Source organism: Nicotiana attenuata, chromosome 7, assembly GCF_001879085.1.
Source record: "Nicotiana attenuata strain UT chromosome 7, NIATTr2, whole genome shotgun sequence".
Taxonomy (NCBI): Eukaryota; Viridiplantae; Streptophyta; class Magnoliopsida; order Solanales; family Solanaceae; genus Nicotiana; species Nicotiana attenuata.
Genome location: NC_031995.1, coordinates 113,993,127 through 114,011,822, shown reverse-complemented (window position 1 = coordinate 114,011,822; position 18,696 = coordinate 113,993,127). Strand labels below are relative to the sequence as shown.

At 33.9% G+C, this 18,696-nt stretch overlaps 1 protein-coding gene across 1 annotated transcript; it reads left to right on the top strand.

The window, feature by feature from the left end:
* On the top strand, nucleotides 1,609-11,066 carry LOC109229748 (CAAX prenyl protease 2). The gene is made up of 8 exons (XM_019395300.1): nucleotides 1,609-2,021; nucleotides 4,058-4,114; nucleotides 4,258-4,470; nucleotides 6,716-6,827; nucleotides 7,661-7,729; nucleotides 8,270-8,332; nucleotides 9,267-9,344; nucleotides 10,562-11,066. The coding sequence occupies exons 1-8, from the start codon at nucleotides 1,749-1,751 to the stop codon at nucleotides 10,693-10,695; spliced, it is 999 nt and encodes a 332-aa protein (XP_019250845.1). The 5' UTR covers nucleotides 1,609-1,748; the 3' UTR covers nucleotides 10,696-11,066.

Sequence of the window (18,696 nt, the reverse complement as noted above, 5' to 3'; positions counted from 1 at the left end):
CGAGGCCGAGTACGACCAACCTTGATATAATACCGTTATGGTTTTATAACAGAAAGAGCAAGATTCCCGTGGTGGCCCTAATATCACGGCGTAAATTCCGGAACGGATTTGTACTAGGCGGTTAGACAGCTGTATAATAAGATTCCCTACTACAATTAGAATTGTACCTTATTTAGGATTCTCCTACTATATAAAGGGGACCCCATTCATTTGTAAGAATTAAACATTGAGAAGAGAATATACACTTTCACTTTCTTGCCTACTGTTCATCTGAATCGCCTTATTATTATTTTATTGTTTTTGTTCACTTACCTTGAGGTCGACCTTACTCGAGGTCGAGGCCTGCTTACACGAGTGGTTTGACTTGCCTTACTCTTAAATTTGTACATTAGATTCCTTGTTTATCAATTAAGTATTGGATTAAATCACATATCTTTAAAACCACAAAACAAGTTTAGTTGTTACTCGGATTTTAGGGTAAACAAACGTATAATTTAATATACCAAATACCCCTTCATATCAAAGTAACGCATCAAAATCCTAGAGATAATATCTAGCATGATTAAATCTCTTAAATATCTCTTCATGACAAGAGGGGTTGCTCCGATGGTCAGCACCCCCACCTACAACCTCAAGGTTGTGGGTTCGAGTCACCAAAAGAGCAATAGCTGCAACAAAGGGGATCAAAGGGGAATCAAAGAAAAAAAAAATAGTCATATACGCAAATAAGGCATAGACAAAAAGAAATATATCTCAAATATAAAGAAGCCTAAATTCTACTCCAAATATGGTATAACATTAGCGCCCGCATATATGCTCATTGCTTCGCATATGTGTCGCCCCCAAACATGCAGTAATTTGCATATAAGATCATTTTATGAAAAAAATCCTCAAATTAATTTTCACACTCGATATTAAGATAATGGAAATGTACATCTGGCAAAAAAAATGTCCTTGTGTAATTACAAGTTAATTAAATCACCTACATTATATCTGTTTATAAAGTGCTTCAAAATTATGGATGTCGATCATAATTTGCTAGTGATTTGAAGCTAATGGTCATTTAAGACGGTCATAATTACACGAATATTTTAATACTTCTTTTATTTTACTTGTTCCTTTCATTAAATCGCATGTACTCCCTTTGTTCCCGTTTAGTTGTCATGTACATTAAAAATTATAGTTTCCCGAATACTTGTCAATTCAAAAAATCAAGAGATAATTAATTATTTTTTACTTCCAACTTTGATCTTAGTATTAATTGTTCTAGTAAAGTAACAGATTAGCATAACTTTAACCATCAGATTCTTAAGCACATATCAAAATACTGATCGACTAAAGATATTCTTAAATAAATTACAGTACTGCATAGCAGCATAAGTAATTGTCAAATATATTTAAATCAATTAGTAAGAAAAAATATGTACAAGATGCAAAGAGCAATATATTGAGATGTGCTTCTTTGTTTTGTCAAACTTATAGGGGCAAAATTAAAGTATCGAAATCTTCAAACACCAAATTACACAAATCAAAACTCGATGGTCCCATTATGAAATTTAGTAAAAAGTAAAAACTGATCCTGTGAATTACAAAATGACGAAATTGCCCATGCGAAGTACGCCGCAGAACATGAAAATTCAGAAGTCAAATAGATACAAAAATCTTCCATTGAAGCAAACTAAATACTTACAGTTACAGAGATTGTTTTAAGGAATCTCTGTGTTGTTGTAATTTATGTACTATTTATAATGTATTTGCTAATAAATCTGTCTGAAAATCCGATGGAAGCAGCATTTACCGGCGACGCCGTCAGCGGCGGCGGCGGAAGTGAGATGTCGAAATCATTGGCAGTGATTGCGTGTATTGCGTTGGCAATTTTCTATGTTGCAATTTTGTATTCTCCGACGTTGATTCTCCGTTTACCGCCGCCTGATTCGTTTCAATCATACATGATCCGACGGTTCATATGCGCCGCCATTTCCTCTGTTTTCTCGCTCATTGCTTGCTCTCTTATCCTCCCTGTAAGATTTTTCTTTTTCAGATACTATTTTCTGCTTTGTTAATATTTGACTTCGATATTCTGATTCCATTTTTATGACATAATTTGATATGCTGCTCTCTCCGTTCTAAATTTATGCGACACTTTTAGCTTTTTGAGAGTCAATTGACTAATCTTTGAAGCTAAATTAGATTAAATCAACTTAATAATTTGAATTTAAAGTTTAGATATTCAAAAACTTTATGAAAAGTACAATAAGTTGCAATTCTTCTCGTGTCAATATAATGAAAAGTAGATCTTAAAACGTTCGTCAAAGTTCACACAGTTTGAATCTCGAGAAACTAAGCTGTCAATTTTGAAACATGTAGTTAGACAGTTAGAGAACCTCAAGTGTGGCTATAAATACTTGTCATTAAAGGTAAAACTTGAAATTCAAGGGTAAATTGTTTTCAGAATTAGAAAGGTGTCCGTTCCTTTTGGAACTGACTAATAAGGAAATGGTGTCATTCTTTTCTAGGCTTTTACTAAAAAAAGTTAGTTCTTTTTTCCCTTCTGAAAGTCTCACTATGTTTATTCAAGAATATGATAGTCTGTGCCGCTATGTTACATACAACCAGAGAATTCAATTCATATGCTCAGTTAATTTTGAGGAATTAATGCCAAGGACAGATAATCTCGGGTGAGGAGGATGATGAGTTTAGTTAACTTAAGGGGTAGTTTGGTCGACATGTTAGTTATGCGGATTATAGTTCCGCATGGATTGCTTATGAGATGCTTAATGATGAGGGATTGTTATGCGCTGATTATTTTTGCTCATGAGACCAACCAAACATTGCAGTATGATTTTATGCTGGGATTAATCATTCCAATAGAATGAACCAAATCATAACTGTACCATGATCCTTTGTCCTGGCCTATATAAGTAATTTAGTGTGTTTCGTTGTTTCCAGTGTTTGGCTATGTTGTGATCTGGAAAATGCCTTTCTCTGTAAAATATTTTCTACTAAATGGGAAAACTGACTTCACTCCTACTCTGTTTCAATCAACTCTTAGGCATTGTTGTCAGCATTTACGAATAAAATCATCTAAACATTATTCTCATACCCTCTCCTACACCTTGTACAATTACTGTAAATCTGCTACTTTATACACACCCAAAAGGGTAATATGATCAAGAAAATGATTTTCTAAGGGAAAATATTTTTTGCAGAAAATCTTTTCCATAGAAAGCATTTTACTATAAGTTCCCAACTTTTATAAGAGATAGGAACATTATACTAAGTGGAACGGCCATCTTGCATCAGAGTGTTTTTCTGTAACTTCTATTCTATAAAGGCTAAACAAGTGAGGAAAGAAGCTTCTTAATCCGAGTTACAGAAGCTCGATTTTAAATTCTACATCTTTGTTTTGGTTCATATTTGTCATATACATTAAGTCTTCATAGTGTCCTTGTTGATATATCACTTCATCTTAGTATTAAGTCCTCATAGTGTTCTTGTCGATATATCACTGTACCTTCATATTTTTTGTCCCAGAGGACAAGTATGTTCATCTAGGGTGATGACTCACATGCTACAAAGCGTTGACAACTAATGTCACGTATATGGGTAATAATCCACAGACTAAAAAGAATGAAAGGTGAGGTTTAATTAGGGAAAAAAGAAGGGAGAGTGCTCCAACATCTATTTGGAATATTTTCTTCAATGAAATGCAACTGCTTTTCTTTCAAAACATCTGGAATTCCTGTCCTTCCATATTGTCCATATTAAGCAGAGGTTTCAAAAGGAACCTCTTTGTATATGTGTGAGTTTTTTCTGTCGGCTTGTGTATATTTCCATTCTAATTGTCAGTTAGGAATTAGGATATGTGTTATCTCTTATGTAGCTCTTAAACTAAATACTTAGATTTTTCTGGAAGTCAGGACCCACCTTGGTTTTGCATAATCAGGGTCCATTCGTCCATGAGCAAATCATTGATGTCTAAACTTTTATGCAAAGTTTCATTTACCAGCAACTTCCTTTTATATTCTCGATCTGATATGTTTTTCGAATCTTTCAGATTCAGTGGGGTAAATCTCACCTTTACAGTGTTTATGGCATCAGATTGGATCATATGGTAAGTATCAGATCTTCATTGGATGAATTATTATGCATGAGACCAAGCTCTGCATGTGTTTGTTATCAAATTCTGCTCTTTTACGATTCGCAGATCGAGAAATGGTGACTGATTGCTGAAATGCAATTTTATGTTTAAAACAGTGGCAAGCTGTTGTCTTTCCTCTTACATTGACTTCCTTAATGTACGCTGGCACCTTGATCCTCAAGCTGTTATTGTTGCTAGACTCTGGCCAAGAAGATCAGGAAAATGGAAGAAGCTTGTCACTTGACAGTATTAAAAATGTTGTTTGTGGATTTATTGAATCGACCTTTTCACTGGCTTCTGATATTTCAGCATGGCGTAATTATCTTGTGGTCAGTAACTTTAACGTTAAGCTTGTTACCTTCTCTGTTCACTATGTTAATGCAATTGCCTATCTGATTTTCGTTTCAGGATCAAGATTTATTCTAGTCCTTCTATTTCATGATCGTGAGATCAATAATTATTGTACCCTCAAACTTCTATTCTTACTAGCTTAGTTTTCTTGTAGCTTTTGTACCAAAACTCCCTGCATATTTGGTATATAGATATAGATGCATTTTCTATATAGTGTTTGGTAACATCAAACTAGAAATATATCGAGTCTTTTGTTTCTTTTTGTTTTCGGGGTGGTGGGGGCTAAGTTGCTCGGACTCTTCACTTTTGGTACCGCACCCGTGTCGACACAACGTGAGTGCGGGTGTGGGATCCGTACTGGAGTCAACCGACCTTTGATACTTTGACCAAAAAGAGAAATTTGGGACATATATAATGATTTCTGAAATCAAAACAAAAGCTAGGTGAAATTAAAGAAAACGGAATACCTTGTATATAGAAATTTCTATGTCACTCCTTTTCCTTTTGTCTTCTTTTGGGATTCTCCTCTTGATCAATATTTCAGTTATTTCTAAACGAATCACCGCACCCGTATTCATACTTGGATCCGTACCCCCGAATCTTAAAATTTAGATCATGAAGGATCCGACCTCTAGATCCGCACTCGAGTCCAAGTAACTTAGAGTGGTTGGGGGGGGGGGGGGGGGATCAAGTCTTCTTTATAGTAATCTCTTTGAAGCAAATATTACGTACTCCATCAACTCCATTTTGGCTTGTCTGATTCTTTTTATGAAGTTAGGGGATTTCATTAGCGGATGCAGAACTTAGAAAAGAGTGAGCTCCATTACAAGAGTGCAGACAAACAGAATAAAGGAGCCAACAAAATCAAGGAGGGGTTTTTAATATTATGTACATGTTGTAAATTGCTCCAGAGAAAAAGGTTTAAGAGACACCTAGCATTTAGAGAGTGTTTAGGATTTGAAGTTCCATCAAAACATTTGCTATTTCTCTTTGTCCAGATACACCAAAAAATGCAAGCAGGCATTGATTGCCAAATCTGGGGAAGTTGTTTTCAAGGGAGAGTTGCCTATCCGGCTTCCTAACTCCTAGACCACCTTGTAATTTTAGCGACTTAACTCTGTCTCAAATTTAACAGTTAGTAGTATTTATGCTGCGAGCTATTCCCTTCCTATAGGAAATTTTTCCTGATTCTGTCTAGCCGCTTGAGGACTTTGCTGGGGATGGTAAAGTGACATGAAGTATGTGGAAATATTGTCCAGTATGCTGATGATTAATATTGACCTGCCTCCCATTGACAAATATTGTTTTTGGCAAGTATCTAACCTTTTCTCAAAACTGTCTATGACGCATCAGCATATAGGAGGTGTGATACAGTGACTATATCTCAATTTCTGTTGCCTACACTAAAGCCCTTAAGCCATTGACTTTGCACTGCCGCAGCAAGATGCACGCTTAAGTCTTGAACGGGTTATCATGTCAGAATTGGAGATACTTAAGGATCTCTCTAAAGAGCTTCCTGTTTGTTGCGTCCTATGTCAAAATTATGTTCAAATAAACTAAATACGTGTTTTCTGAATGCACTCTTTTCCAGTCCTTTCGAAGGGGATGTGCTTGACGTGCAGCCCAAGATGTTTTGGTATTAAACTCCTTTAATATCATCTTGTAGATTCTCCTGTCACATAAACAAAATAGATATAACATGACTTATTTTTATTGTAGGACAAAAAGAATATCTAGAAGTGGTGCTGCACGATAAAACAAGATACTTTATTAAGAGTTAGACCAATTTTAAACATTAAGATTCATGATGGTATTTAGTATTTTCTAATATAGCTTATATGTCCAAGTCTCCCAGTATAATAATTTTTATTTTGAGAGTTTAGCTTTAACTTTTAAGAAGATTAGTACTATTGTAATTTAATTGCAGCGAATGCCGATAACGAAATATGTGGATCTTGATCTCCATTTCTTAGGTGCAACCAAATAATCCAACATGTTCTGAGAAATTGCTTCTAGTATGTGAATATCTTTTCGAAGTTATTGATAGATGGTGTGTACTTTTTCTTATCTTTCTTTCAAGAAAAACATAAATAAAAAAGAATCACATGGTGTGCATTTTATGCGTTATTCATGTCAAAGCAAAATCTCACAGAGCAACAATTTATAAAGATGAAAATATATTGTGTGCTTAATTCTTGTTTGGACAATTTTCTTTTTTAACAGGCCCCACTTACAGAAGAGCTGGTTTTTAGAGCTTGTATGATACCTTTGCTTCTTTGTGGAGGATTCAGCACCTATACAGTGGTGTTTCTTTGTCCTATATTTTTCAGTTTAGGTAAGTATAAGGATTTTCCATTTATTCACCGGTTCTTGTGATGTTATTATTTCCATGGTTTTTATTGATGGTACTGACATAGTATCTCTTTTCGTCTTTTCGTCTTCTTGAGCCGAGGGTCTATCGGAAACAGCCTCTCTACCCCATCGGGTAGAGGTAAGGTCTGCATACACACTACCCTCCCCAGACCCCACTTGTGAGACTATACTGGGTCGTTGTTGTTGTTGTTGTTTTTGTGTAAGTATTAGGATTTCCTTTTCAGATAAAACTTTCAAGAAACACCAGACATTACTTGCATATAATATTAGGATTTAAGAGTTAAGGTATATGTCTTCTGGGAATTAATACCACGTCTAGTCAATTTTTATTCTTATAATCATATTTCCTGCTAAGAAAGAAACTAAATTTTTTGAATCGTAGTTGTTATTCTCCTGTGTTCTGATCTAAATAGTGGCTAACTGGCTCACTCATACATGGAATGTATAGTTAGAACAAACACAAGCTAAGCTAATCTTCTATTTTCGCATGGAGACAATGCGACGACACAGACACTATTCAACATAGAGAATGACAAATATTTTCATAAAAATAAGGACAATGTATTGGTATACCTAGTCCTCTGTAATAAAGCGATTCCTAGATGAATTCCAATACATTTATATTCACATGAAAGAGGTATTTGAAAAATCAAATAAAAAGGAGAAGTTATTCATTGTTTGTATTCTATTTGCTAACTTATAGTCTTTGAAGATGAAGTGTGTTATTTTAATTGAAACCTCGGATGGTTTTTCATTACCTAATCAGGCGCAACTATTTGTGTTATCTGCTTGCAGCACATCTAAATCATTTGTTAGAATATGCTCAACGAAGCGGCAGCTGGCCCAAAGCTTTTGCGGTTGTAGGTATGATCTTTGTCTCAGTGTTAAATGTTTGCATATCAGAAGTCTAAGATCTCAAAGAAGAAGAAGAAGAAGAAGAAGATCTTCGTGTGAACTGATTGAATGAGATAGGTCATCACATTTTTGTGTCTCGTATGAACGGATTATTCTTTATTAGGAATAGTGTCACCCCAAAAAATCCCATACCTAGCCTTTAATGCTTCTTCCTTCTACTCTCCACCACATCAACACCTGTTACATATACAAATGTATATGCTTGCTTACTTTTTGGTGCAACATGTTAGTGGCAAATGTGTTAAAGCATGAAGCCTTGCTAGAATTTGCCTGTGCATTACACTCTCTGTGATGTTCCTACTAATGTTTTTCCAACCTTTAGCTGAAATATATCAGTAAACTTACTTCATCAAAAAAATAAAAAATAAAGCTCGTTTGTTCAACACATATTTCTTTCTCCATATATTTGGATGGATTAAGAAGTTCTGCCTTTTCACCACATAGGGAAAAGTGATAGTTTGCATTTTGACAAGGGTTTTTTGTCTTCAGGCTTCCAGCTCGGCTACACGGTCATCTTTGGATCATATGCTTCATTTGTCTTTGTTCGGACAGGTTAGCAATGCTTACACGATGCTTTATTCATATGAGAATCTCCTCTCTTCTTTTATTCATTATTTCTTTTATCTCCTCTTTTCTCATGGGGATTTGGGGTGGAGTCGGCTTCTTTTTTTTGGGCTTTATAAGAATGAGCTCTAGATTAGCATATCTTTGGGCTTGAAAAGGCAGCTTTTCAAATGCTTTTCAACATCCTATTACTTGTTTTTTCCTTTTTTGGTAATTCATCCTATTACTTGCTATTCTAGATTTCTCTTGACCCTGCCTATGCATTAACAGAAAAGCAATAAGAAATCAAGACTTGGAAAGTTTTGCCTTTGGTACCTCTATTACAGTTCCGAAGCTCTTCCCTGTGGGCTCCATGCTCCGTTACCATATCACTTTCCAATTCATTCGACCCTTCTTCTCACTGAGCTGCCCCCTGATTTGCCTTATTGCATTCCCTGTTTTCATAAATAACCTTCGTGGTTTTCAAAGTCAATTTATTTGTTCCTCTGTGGCTCCCTTTAAAATTTTCCTTGAGTTTTTCTGCTAAATCAAATCTATTTCATGTTCGAGTTACTACATTGAAATCTGTAATTTTAGGAGCTAAAATTGCCTAAACAAAAAAAAAATGCACATTTTTCTTCCGATAAGAGCTGCTAATGTTTAGTAATTGCTTTATTAAGGTCCTTAGACTCTAGTTTAACATATTTTCCTGTTTTTTCCATGTTAAAGTATTTTCCACATCATAATCCTCATCTTACTTGGATCTCCATTGTACCAAGTTTGAATGCATTGAGTTAGTATGGGAGGTGAATCCTCTGTTTTGTCACAATGGCAGCCCTTGCTAATGTTTTTCTCTCTTCTTTCTTTTGTTGGTTTATCTTTTCTATAATATTCTTTACATTTGATGCTTTTGTTTAATGCACTGTACATATATCAACTGCAGGACATCTTACCGCTCCACTAGTTGCTCATATTTTTTGCAACTATTTGGGCATACCTGTAATAATTTCACGGAGGACAGGTATGTTATTCTTTTCACTATACATATATCAACAGCAGGTATGTCATTCTTTTCACTAGCAAAGGTGCTTGTGCATGATAAGAATAAATATAGTAGGAGAAGTTAAAAATGTCGAAGTACAAGGTAATCAGTTCTTTGGTTCTAGTTCCGATTCCTTAACTTTGTCCGAGCGTGTTTGGCAAGGCTACAGTACAACTTTTCGAATAGGAATTCGCACATAATAGAGGAGATTGCATGATTAGGCATATGGTCTCAATCAGACGAATATAGCAGTTTTATCTTTCTTTAGGAGAAATATTGTGCCTGCTTCAAGAGAATATAATGTTGGATTTAAATGCGCTTAAATAGAGCAAATTGGACTATGAGGATTCATATAGTCTAACCCAACTTGCTGGTGATCGAGGCGTAGCAGTAGTTGTTGTTCAAGAGAATATAATAGATTGTGACCTAATGATAGATGTATAATTGTCAACAAGAACTAAAATGCATGAATATGCATAGGTGCCACTTCATTTCTGAAATTCATTCGATATCAAGCATCTTGTCGCACAACCAAGCATGTTAAGTTACATATCAGTCCTTGCACCCAAGGCTGTGGTAAATGAAGTGGGTGAAAACCATGGGAGATCGGGGTTCAAATTCCGGCAGAGAAAAAAAAACCTTAGGTGATTTACTCTCATCTAGTAAACCTTGGTTAGTAGAGTTAAACAGTTTTTGTGTTGGTTGGGAGGTATCAGGTACTCGATGCAATTGTTGAGGTGCACACAAACTGGCCTGAACATCATTGTTATTAAAATAAAAAAGGACGTTACATATCAGTCTCCCAATCAGATCACCAGTTTTTTTACATTTTGGCCAACTTTCCTTAAGTATCTTTCTTGTTGTTGTCTTGTGTCTCAGTTTTCTGATTGGAGTGCCTACTGCTAGTTTTGTATTTTTTCTTCGGTTGTTGGATCAGTTTGCTTGCTATTGCCCATCCCATCTCCCCGTCCCGAGCCGAGGGTCTACCGGAAACAGCCTCTCTGCCTTACTAAAGGCAGGGGTAAGGTTGTGTAGACTCTACCCTCCCCAGACCCCACTTGTGGGACTACACTGGGTATGTTGTTGTTTCCTTAAGTATCTTCATTTGTTGCAAGGTATGGGAATTTTGATATTTAGGAATATTCTTCCTAAGAATACTAATGACAATTCTTGTTTCCTCTTATATGGTGGCTTAGGGATGGTAACAGTGGCATCTGTAGCTGGGTTTCTAGGTTTCCTCTGGCTTCTTTTTCCACTCACCAGTCCTCATTTGTACAATGCCAGAACAGATAATTGCATGTGCTGGCATAGACATTGTAGTTGGAGCTAATTTTCTGACTTCCCAGAAAATTCGTCGAGAATTAAAAAAAAACACGAACAATATGGAAATTTCTAGTCCTTCTCGATTGTATTAGTGAAGGGGAGAGTGGCGTTATAGGTCACAAGTTCAAGGAATCGGGCACTAACCTTATGTTAGGGTAAGCAACCTACGCCACACCCCTTTAGGGTGCGGTCCTTCCTTGTACCCTGCGTGAATGCGAGACGCTTCGTGCATCGGGCTCCCTTTTCTTTCCAATTGTATTTGTATTTTATTTTTCCCTTTTTCTTTTAACCCTTAATTTAGCAATCATTGTCACGTCTTCTGAAAAATCTGAAGGGAACTTTATCATGAGTTTACTATTGAAACATTTGCTTGAAATACCGTTGGTTCTTTTCTTTCTTGGCTAAAAGAAGTTAAAGTTATTTCATAAAACAAAGTTATGATAATACTATAACCTCAGTTTTGTGTAATTAATAGAGAATATCTACACGGATATCATATTGCTATAACTTTATGGTGCTCAGTTTAATAATCGAGAAAGACGGAAAGGAAAGAAAATTGTAGAAGAGTTAATTCTAGCACTCATTGATCAATATTGAATAGGATTATCATTCTTTTATTACTTGAAGCAAATTTTCTTTTGCTTGAGACATTGTAAATATTCTGAATTAGTCTTAAAAGATGAAAACATAGAAAGAAATATTTTTCTATCTTTAATATGATTATTATTTTTGAATGTTAGTTGATTCATTTTGTAATCAGTTTATGATTTCTGGACCAAGAATTTCTTGTATGCATATTGGTTGGCATGAAACTTTCAATATTAATATTTGAATAGTTACATTTGAATTCTTAAAAGTTGAAAAATTCTGTAGAAAATATAACTAATGGAATGGTGTCAGACATCTTAGAACGCCCCCAGTATGGACAGAGCAACATATTTTGACGGCTCATTTTAATTATTCCGCTTAGTCATAGTTCAACAAAGGAAAAATATCTGTATAGTCGCTGTAAAGTAATAGTCGAAAAAATATATAAAATTTATATGTATATTCTGTATGTTATATATAAAAATTATACAAGTTCTATATTTTTTTTTCGATTACCAGATATAAATAGTTTCTGGCGCAGGTTAAAAGTGATAATACTCCTTCAACAAATTTGTATATATTGTCTAATTTGACCATCTTAATGACTTTGAATGATAATGTTGAGAAATATTATTGGAACGGGTCTACCTATAAGGGGTGCTAGATTATGGGACAAGTGCACAGATAGCCATTCTTAGGGATATCATTTAGAGATTAGTCAATACATATTTTGTCCTGAAATTTTAAACTAAAAGTCTTCACTTCAGGACAATTCGGGATATTTTGTCCCGAAAATTTGAACTAAAAATTTAAAATTCAGGACGCACTGGCTAAGTTTTAAATAGCAGCCCTTTTGAGTGGTTACCTGGTGGCATTTTTACCTAGATTATCCATAGCCCATTAGTAAGTTCTTCTTCTAAACTCTACTTATAAGGGATTTTTATCTAGCTATACTATAATAGAAATCTATTTACTACCTTTATTTAAGCTCCTCGTTAATTACTTTATATACCTATATTTACTAGTTTTATACAAAATCATAAAAAGGAGGAAATGCAACATACCTTAAATATAGCGTATCAGTTACACATAATCCCCTACATTTAAGATTCTCTTCCTTTTCCAAAAGGATTACAAAAACATATTTCAATTTTGTACTTACCCACTGTAAGAATTCTCCCTTACTCACTGATGCCCAAAATCTTTCTAATCCAAAAATCTCGCTTACTCACTCCTCTTCCAAAGCTTTTGATATTCGATTTCTCTCTTTCAATCATCCACTGTTATCCCCCAAAATTGCAGATTCTTTCTTCTTTCAAAGCTTTTGATATCCGATTTCTCTCTTTCAATCGTCCAAATTCTCAATTGAATAAATAAACCCATAGTGGAAGAGATTACAAGAACAAGGTTGCAAGTTTCTGCAGCTTAGAGGGGATAAAATTACAAACTAGCAACAAAAGAATAATATGTACTTTCAAGAAATAATTTACACAAAACAAGCGCAACTATGAACCAAAGGCAGTCACATATTTGCAAAACTGCCTTTGTCGTGGATACTTTACACTTGAAATACACCTCTCATTCCTCTAATTTACACATATTTGCTCTACAATCAAGCTGTGGGTAAGTTGTGGATACAATACTAATACGATTATAATACTATTATATTACATTTTTAGTGTAGAGTTGTGATTGAAACTTGAGGAAAATAAAGATCATAATTGTATCACAATTTTTCAGAAATGTATCGCGATTGTATATGTATCATAATTGTTGCAGGAATTGTATTACAAATGTATGATAATTGTATATTCATTGTATATTGTTACGAGCAGTTGTGAATTCTTGATGAATTTCACAATCTGTATCACAAATATGATAATTATATATTAATTTATTAGTATTGTATCAGGTATTATTTTGGGTATTAATGTACCGGATACAAGTTTGATACAATTGTGATACAAGTATGATACATTTATATTTTAGGCGTTGATGTATCTGATACAATTCAACTACAATTATGATACAGTTATCATACAATTTCTGAATATTTTTTAATAATATAAAGTTGTAGGCAATGGTGAAGAGAGAAGATGGAGATTCTGGACGTAGATTAAGGGATTTGATTTTTTTTAAAAGGAGAGAGAAGAGGAGAAGGAAAAAAAAAAGGAAAGGATGTAATTGAATCCCTTAATTGAAGGCACTAGTAATGGGGTGAGAGCCTTTTAAGAAGCAGTGTATACAAGTGATAAGAAAAACGTAGATACTTATTAAAAACTGCATAACATAGAGAACATAGGATAATAAGTTTCTAATATTATAGAAGTAGGTAAAAATCCCAACTTCTTATAACTTGTAAATATACCATTGTGGGTTCAGAGAAAATAAGTTTTTTTCCCTAGTGTTCCTATGTACAATATATGACGGCTAGGTTAGATTCTCTGCATCTAAGAGAGGGGGTAATAGGTTGTGGACAAAGTTAATTTATCCGCTTTGTGAGAATTTTCGACGATCGGTGACACAAGTCGTGATTATTGTAGATTCACTTCCGCAAAAAAGAAACGTATATTTCTCCTAACTAGTATTTACGGGCTAAATACTACAGATAAAAACAAATGAAAAAGAAGTAGGACACTAAAGACCAGTAATAGAACATAAACGAAGAATAATGATTATACAATCAGATTTCTCTATAACAGTATCCTTATATAACAACACTTTATTATAAAAGCTAAGTTTATTCGGAACCAAATGTCATGTTATATTATAATATATGTTCTCTGTAACAGCAACTAACTATAACATTAAAAATATCCGGAACAAACGCGACTGTTATAGAGAGGTTTGACTATATTGAAAAATTTTTGGAGAGGAGAAGGGGGAGGACATGTTGAAGTGATGGAGAAATACGTACTTAATTTCAAACTTGACTTTTTCTAACAAGAAGTCCCATACCAATGAAAATCCATTCAACAAAATAATCAATGAGTATTCATAAATTGAAAGAAGAAAAAAAAGTTTTCCCTCATAATTATTAGGTGTATGCGTGTAAGACTATTATTATAAATGTGTAGATTTCATTTCTTGATGTTTTTGAAAGGATGTTTTTGGAAGAAAAACAAATGATGTCTTTTAGATATAGGTTCTGATGACCAAGATCTTCAAAAGGATATTCTCATCAACCAAAGATGACCTAAGTCTTTCTCAGATATAAAATATTATGATATTAAATAAGAAAAAAATAAATAATAAAAGGAGTGAAGAAATAAGAAACTGAAATTGACATCATTTCTGAGTGATGGGAATGCATTTATATAATTTATTGGAAGATTTTGGCAGCTTGTTATAAGGACATTTTTTACAGTAATCATAGCCTATATGAGGCTTCTGTCTTTAGCTTCTATGGTTTGACTTGTGTTCAAAAAATTTGTTATTATTTGGGATTTTATTGAAGTGACATGCAAACCCTAGATATTCAGATTATGATGAAGAAGAAGATCAACATAATTTGAAATCTCTTGGATAAGAAATGAAGAAAATTGACTATGGGATATGATGGCCAAAATTTTAATCATTTCCTTTGGTTGCAATTTTTTTTTTTTTTTTTTTTTTTGTGATATTCTTACCAAGGGGATGAGGAAAGTGTGGAGTAAGGGAAAAAAGTAAGGGAATTGTTAAATGAAAATTGAATTATGGCACTTCTAGACTGCAAAGTAGAAATTTTCTCACAAAATTTCCTTAAAAAAAAATAAAAACACTCTTGGTGGTTGTTATGCGGAGTAATTTTATTATTGGAATTTTTTTTGGATAAGAAATGAAGAAAATTGACTATGGGATATAAAAGGACAGCCCGATGCATAAGGTATACCGCGTGCACGCAGGTTTCGGGGAAGGGTCGCACCCAAGGAGTGTGATGTAGACAGCCTACCCTAATGCAAGGATTAGTGGCTGCTTACAGAACTCGAACTCGTGACCCATAGATTACACGAAGACAACTTTACCGTTCATTTGGTTGCATATGTATATTTTTAAGCGAACCAAACTCTCACCTAGGGGAAGGGGATGAGGGAAGTATAGAGTAACGAAAAAGTGAAGGGAATGGTTAAATGAAAATTGAATTAATTATCTCTAGAGTGCAAAGTAGAAATTCTCTCACAATTTCCACACAAAAATCTTGGTTTTATATGCAGAGTAACTTTATTGTACCTCAAAACAAGTGACTTTATTAAGTAATTTGGTCAATATGAATGACTATTTAAGAAATTAACTCTAAAACTAGTGCTTAGTTTTTCTTCGAATTAAAGATTAAGAAGTTATCTGCAACAACCCTGCAAAGATCCAATATATATTTTTTGGTTTCCCACCCGATATCCAGTACCTACATTGAGATCTGATTAAATTTGAATTTATATCGGAAAATTCCATATTGGGGTAAAGCGACCGAAAAATCTCTTGCTCATTCCCTTCTTGAGCATTTCTAGAGAATTAAATAACTTTTCTTTTTACTAAACTACTCTTTATTTTTCACGTATTTTGTATTACTTAAAAGTTATATTGGACCATCTTTGGAACATGTGTTCTTAAATCAATAAGAGAAAATTACCACACGCAAAAAAAAATATCAATAAGAGAAATATAAAAAAAGGAAAAAGCTGCGCACGTATTAGAACACATGGAGCTCTTTGTTTAATTATACCTAGTGACAATATTTAGTGCATTGCAGATTTATAATGCACAATAAATTAGTTTTATTAACCTTACTCCACATATCATAATAATATTTGCGGAACCACGATGAATTCAACTCTCACACGTAGTCGGCAGAGGGGGAAGGGAAGCGCTACCTATCAAAGATAACTCCATACTTAAAACTCGAACTCAAAATTTTTAACTAAGGATAGTAGAATACCTCTCGACTCACAACAAAAGTAATTTAAGTTGTACTATTTATTTTTGATTTTTCACACGGCGTCCGGTATCTCGCATTGGGAATCCGACTAGATCTGAGTTTGCACCGAAAAGTCTTACATCAGGAAGTAAAGTGCTCCCTAACTTTTGTTTTTGGTTTTCCATCCGGTGCTTGGCATCTTGCATTGAGACTAGGTTAAATATGGATTCGCATCGGGAAGTCCCACATTAGGGGTAAAACGCTCTCTATCGGAGCGACTTCATACCCAGGACTCGAACCAAACCTCTGATTAAGAATAAAGTAGTACTTACCACTCAACAACACCCGTGTTGGTATCTAAGTTGTTCTATTTGAATAACCTATGATGTGTACTAGTTTTGAGGATGGTCAACCTGAGGTGGATGGCATCAGCAAATGACAAGACGCCACGTCATATCCAAAAAGGGTTTGAAGATATGGTGGGGTCCTACTTACTAATAGTAAGAACGTAAGTACTAAAATCCTCATTGACTTTATAACATATTTAAATCTTTTCTATGACGTTTCCTCTGATTGGATTTCCCCTCACTGAATCCCTTTGATTTGCCTATTTTTCTTATTTTTTCCATTAAAAATTTCATCCATCATCCGAATAACCAGTAATAAGGAAAAAAATCAACTTTGTCATTAGAGGTTTTATACCTTTTTATAAGAGAAAGAGAGAGAAGAGTAATATTTTGCGATAAACGAAAAATAAAAAAAACAGCCTGGTGTACTAAGTTTCCGCTATGTGCAGGGTTCGTGGAAGAGCCTGACCACAAGGATCTATTGTGCGCAACCTTACCATACATTTCTGCAAGAGGCTGTTTCTACTGCTCGAATCTGTGTCCCCCTGGTCACATGACAACAACTTTACTAGTTACTCAAGGCTCCCTTCAAAACCAAAAATGTTATCGAAAAATGTTAGTAGTATAGGCTTGAGATCAGGGTATCATCAGTTGAGGATTCGGGACTCGAATGTTCCGAAAACTGCCTTCCGTACTAGACTCAAAAATTTCCTTTATATTTATTTTATTGCGTGTGACCTCAAACTAAACTACTTTTTCCAGCAAAGATCTATTAAAGAGATTAAAGTGTTAGAAACTAAAATAACATCACCTAAATACCTGACTTGATATTAAAGTTACATCAATTAAGTCCTCTCCTATTTGTTTTTATTTTGAACTGGATAAATTAATCCATCCAATCTTTTCTGCTAGATTTTGTACGTTATATCCATCAGCAAAAAATTGAGAAACTTATTTGAAGTTTCAGAATTGTTATGAGGTTATATATGCAACGAAATTATTAAATCACTGAAGCATTTACTTGGTCCAAATTAAAGGCTATTAATGCAATATCCCTAAATAATGAAGTTGGATCTAGCACTCTAAATTTCCCTAGTATAAGTACTACTTATTATGCTAAATTTGGAACATATTCCCAAATAATCTTGTATGGAAAAACAGAGCAAAAACATGTAATATATTTTGTTTAAAAGACTATTCTTTTTAATTTTTTTAATTAAATTGGGAGGAGGTAATGTCAAGGGTATATTACGTTTTTGATGGGTTTTAAAATTTATTTACCATACATTAAAAATCGGAGCTAAAATTTTCTTTTTCTTTTTATTACAACCTTATGTCAAATCTATCAGCCTATCAAGTAGTTTAGAAGAGTAAAGAGGTGTTTTCAAAGATCTACAGGCCAAAAATCTGTTATAATTTTTCTTTAATTAATAGCTTTGTTTGGATTAACCTATTAGATACACATTTAGAAAAAAAGTCGACAATTTAGGAAAAGATACTTCATTAACTACAAATAAATGGATTATTATAAAACAACACTCTTATGGTAACTAGTAAAAGAAGATTGGTAACATAATACTCCCCCGTCTCAATATTTTCTGTGTTGTTTCTCTTTTACACGCCTCTTAAGAAATATTAAATAAGGAAGGAATTAAGATTATTTTACCTTTATTTATGTCTTAAAATAAAAAATTTCTTTATTGAATAATTATTCTATTTATGTCTTATCTCCATCTTCAAAAATACTTACTAAGAGTAGAAAAGGAAAAAATTAATTAATTTTATCTTGAACTTCTAAAATGACAAATAATTTGAGACAGCTATTTTTAGTAATAATATGAAACGCAATAGTATCTAAAAGACAGCTAGCCAAGAAAGGCAAATTACTTACTAATTATATACTAGTTCATTGTAGTTCTATTTCAAGTAAATTACGCAAAAGACACTGTTGTGACACAGAAAAGATTACATTATTTTTCTATCAACTCATGCTACATTACTTAATTTAGTATATTTTAACTTTCCAAAAAACATAAATAAATCAATAAATAAACAAGGAAAGTTAAAGAGAGAAATATATAAAGGATGCATATATTTCTTTGTAGCTGATAGATTTGATTACAACTTCTGAGCTCCAAAATAGAACTACCCTATCCAACCCCCCACCCACCCCCCCACCCCC

Excerpts from the sequence above, each read along its gene's own strand:
- LOC109229748 (XM_019395300.1), top strand. The coding sequence starts at position 1,749 with ATGTATTTGCTAATAAATCTGTCTGAAAATCCGATGGAAGCAGCATTT. Across the intron at positions 4,471-6,715 it reads CATGGCGTAATTATCTTGTG|GCCCCACTTACAGAAGAGCT; the intron begins GTCAGTAACTTT and ends CTTTTTTAACAG. Across the intron at positions 8,333-9,266 it reads ATTTGTCTTTGTTCGGACAG|GACATCTTACCGCTCCACTA; the intron begins GTTAGCAATGCT and ends TATCAACTGCAG.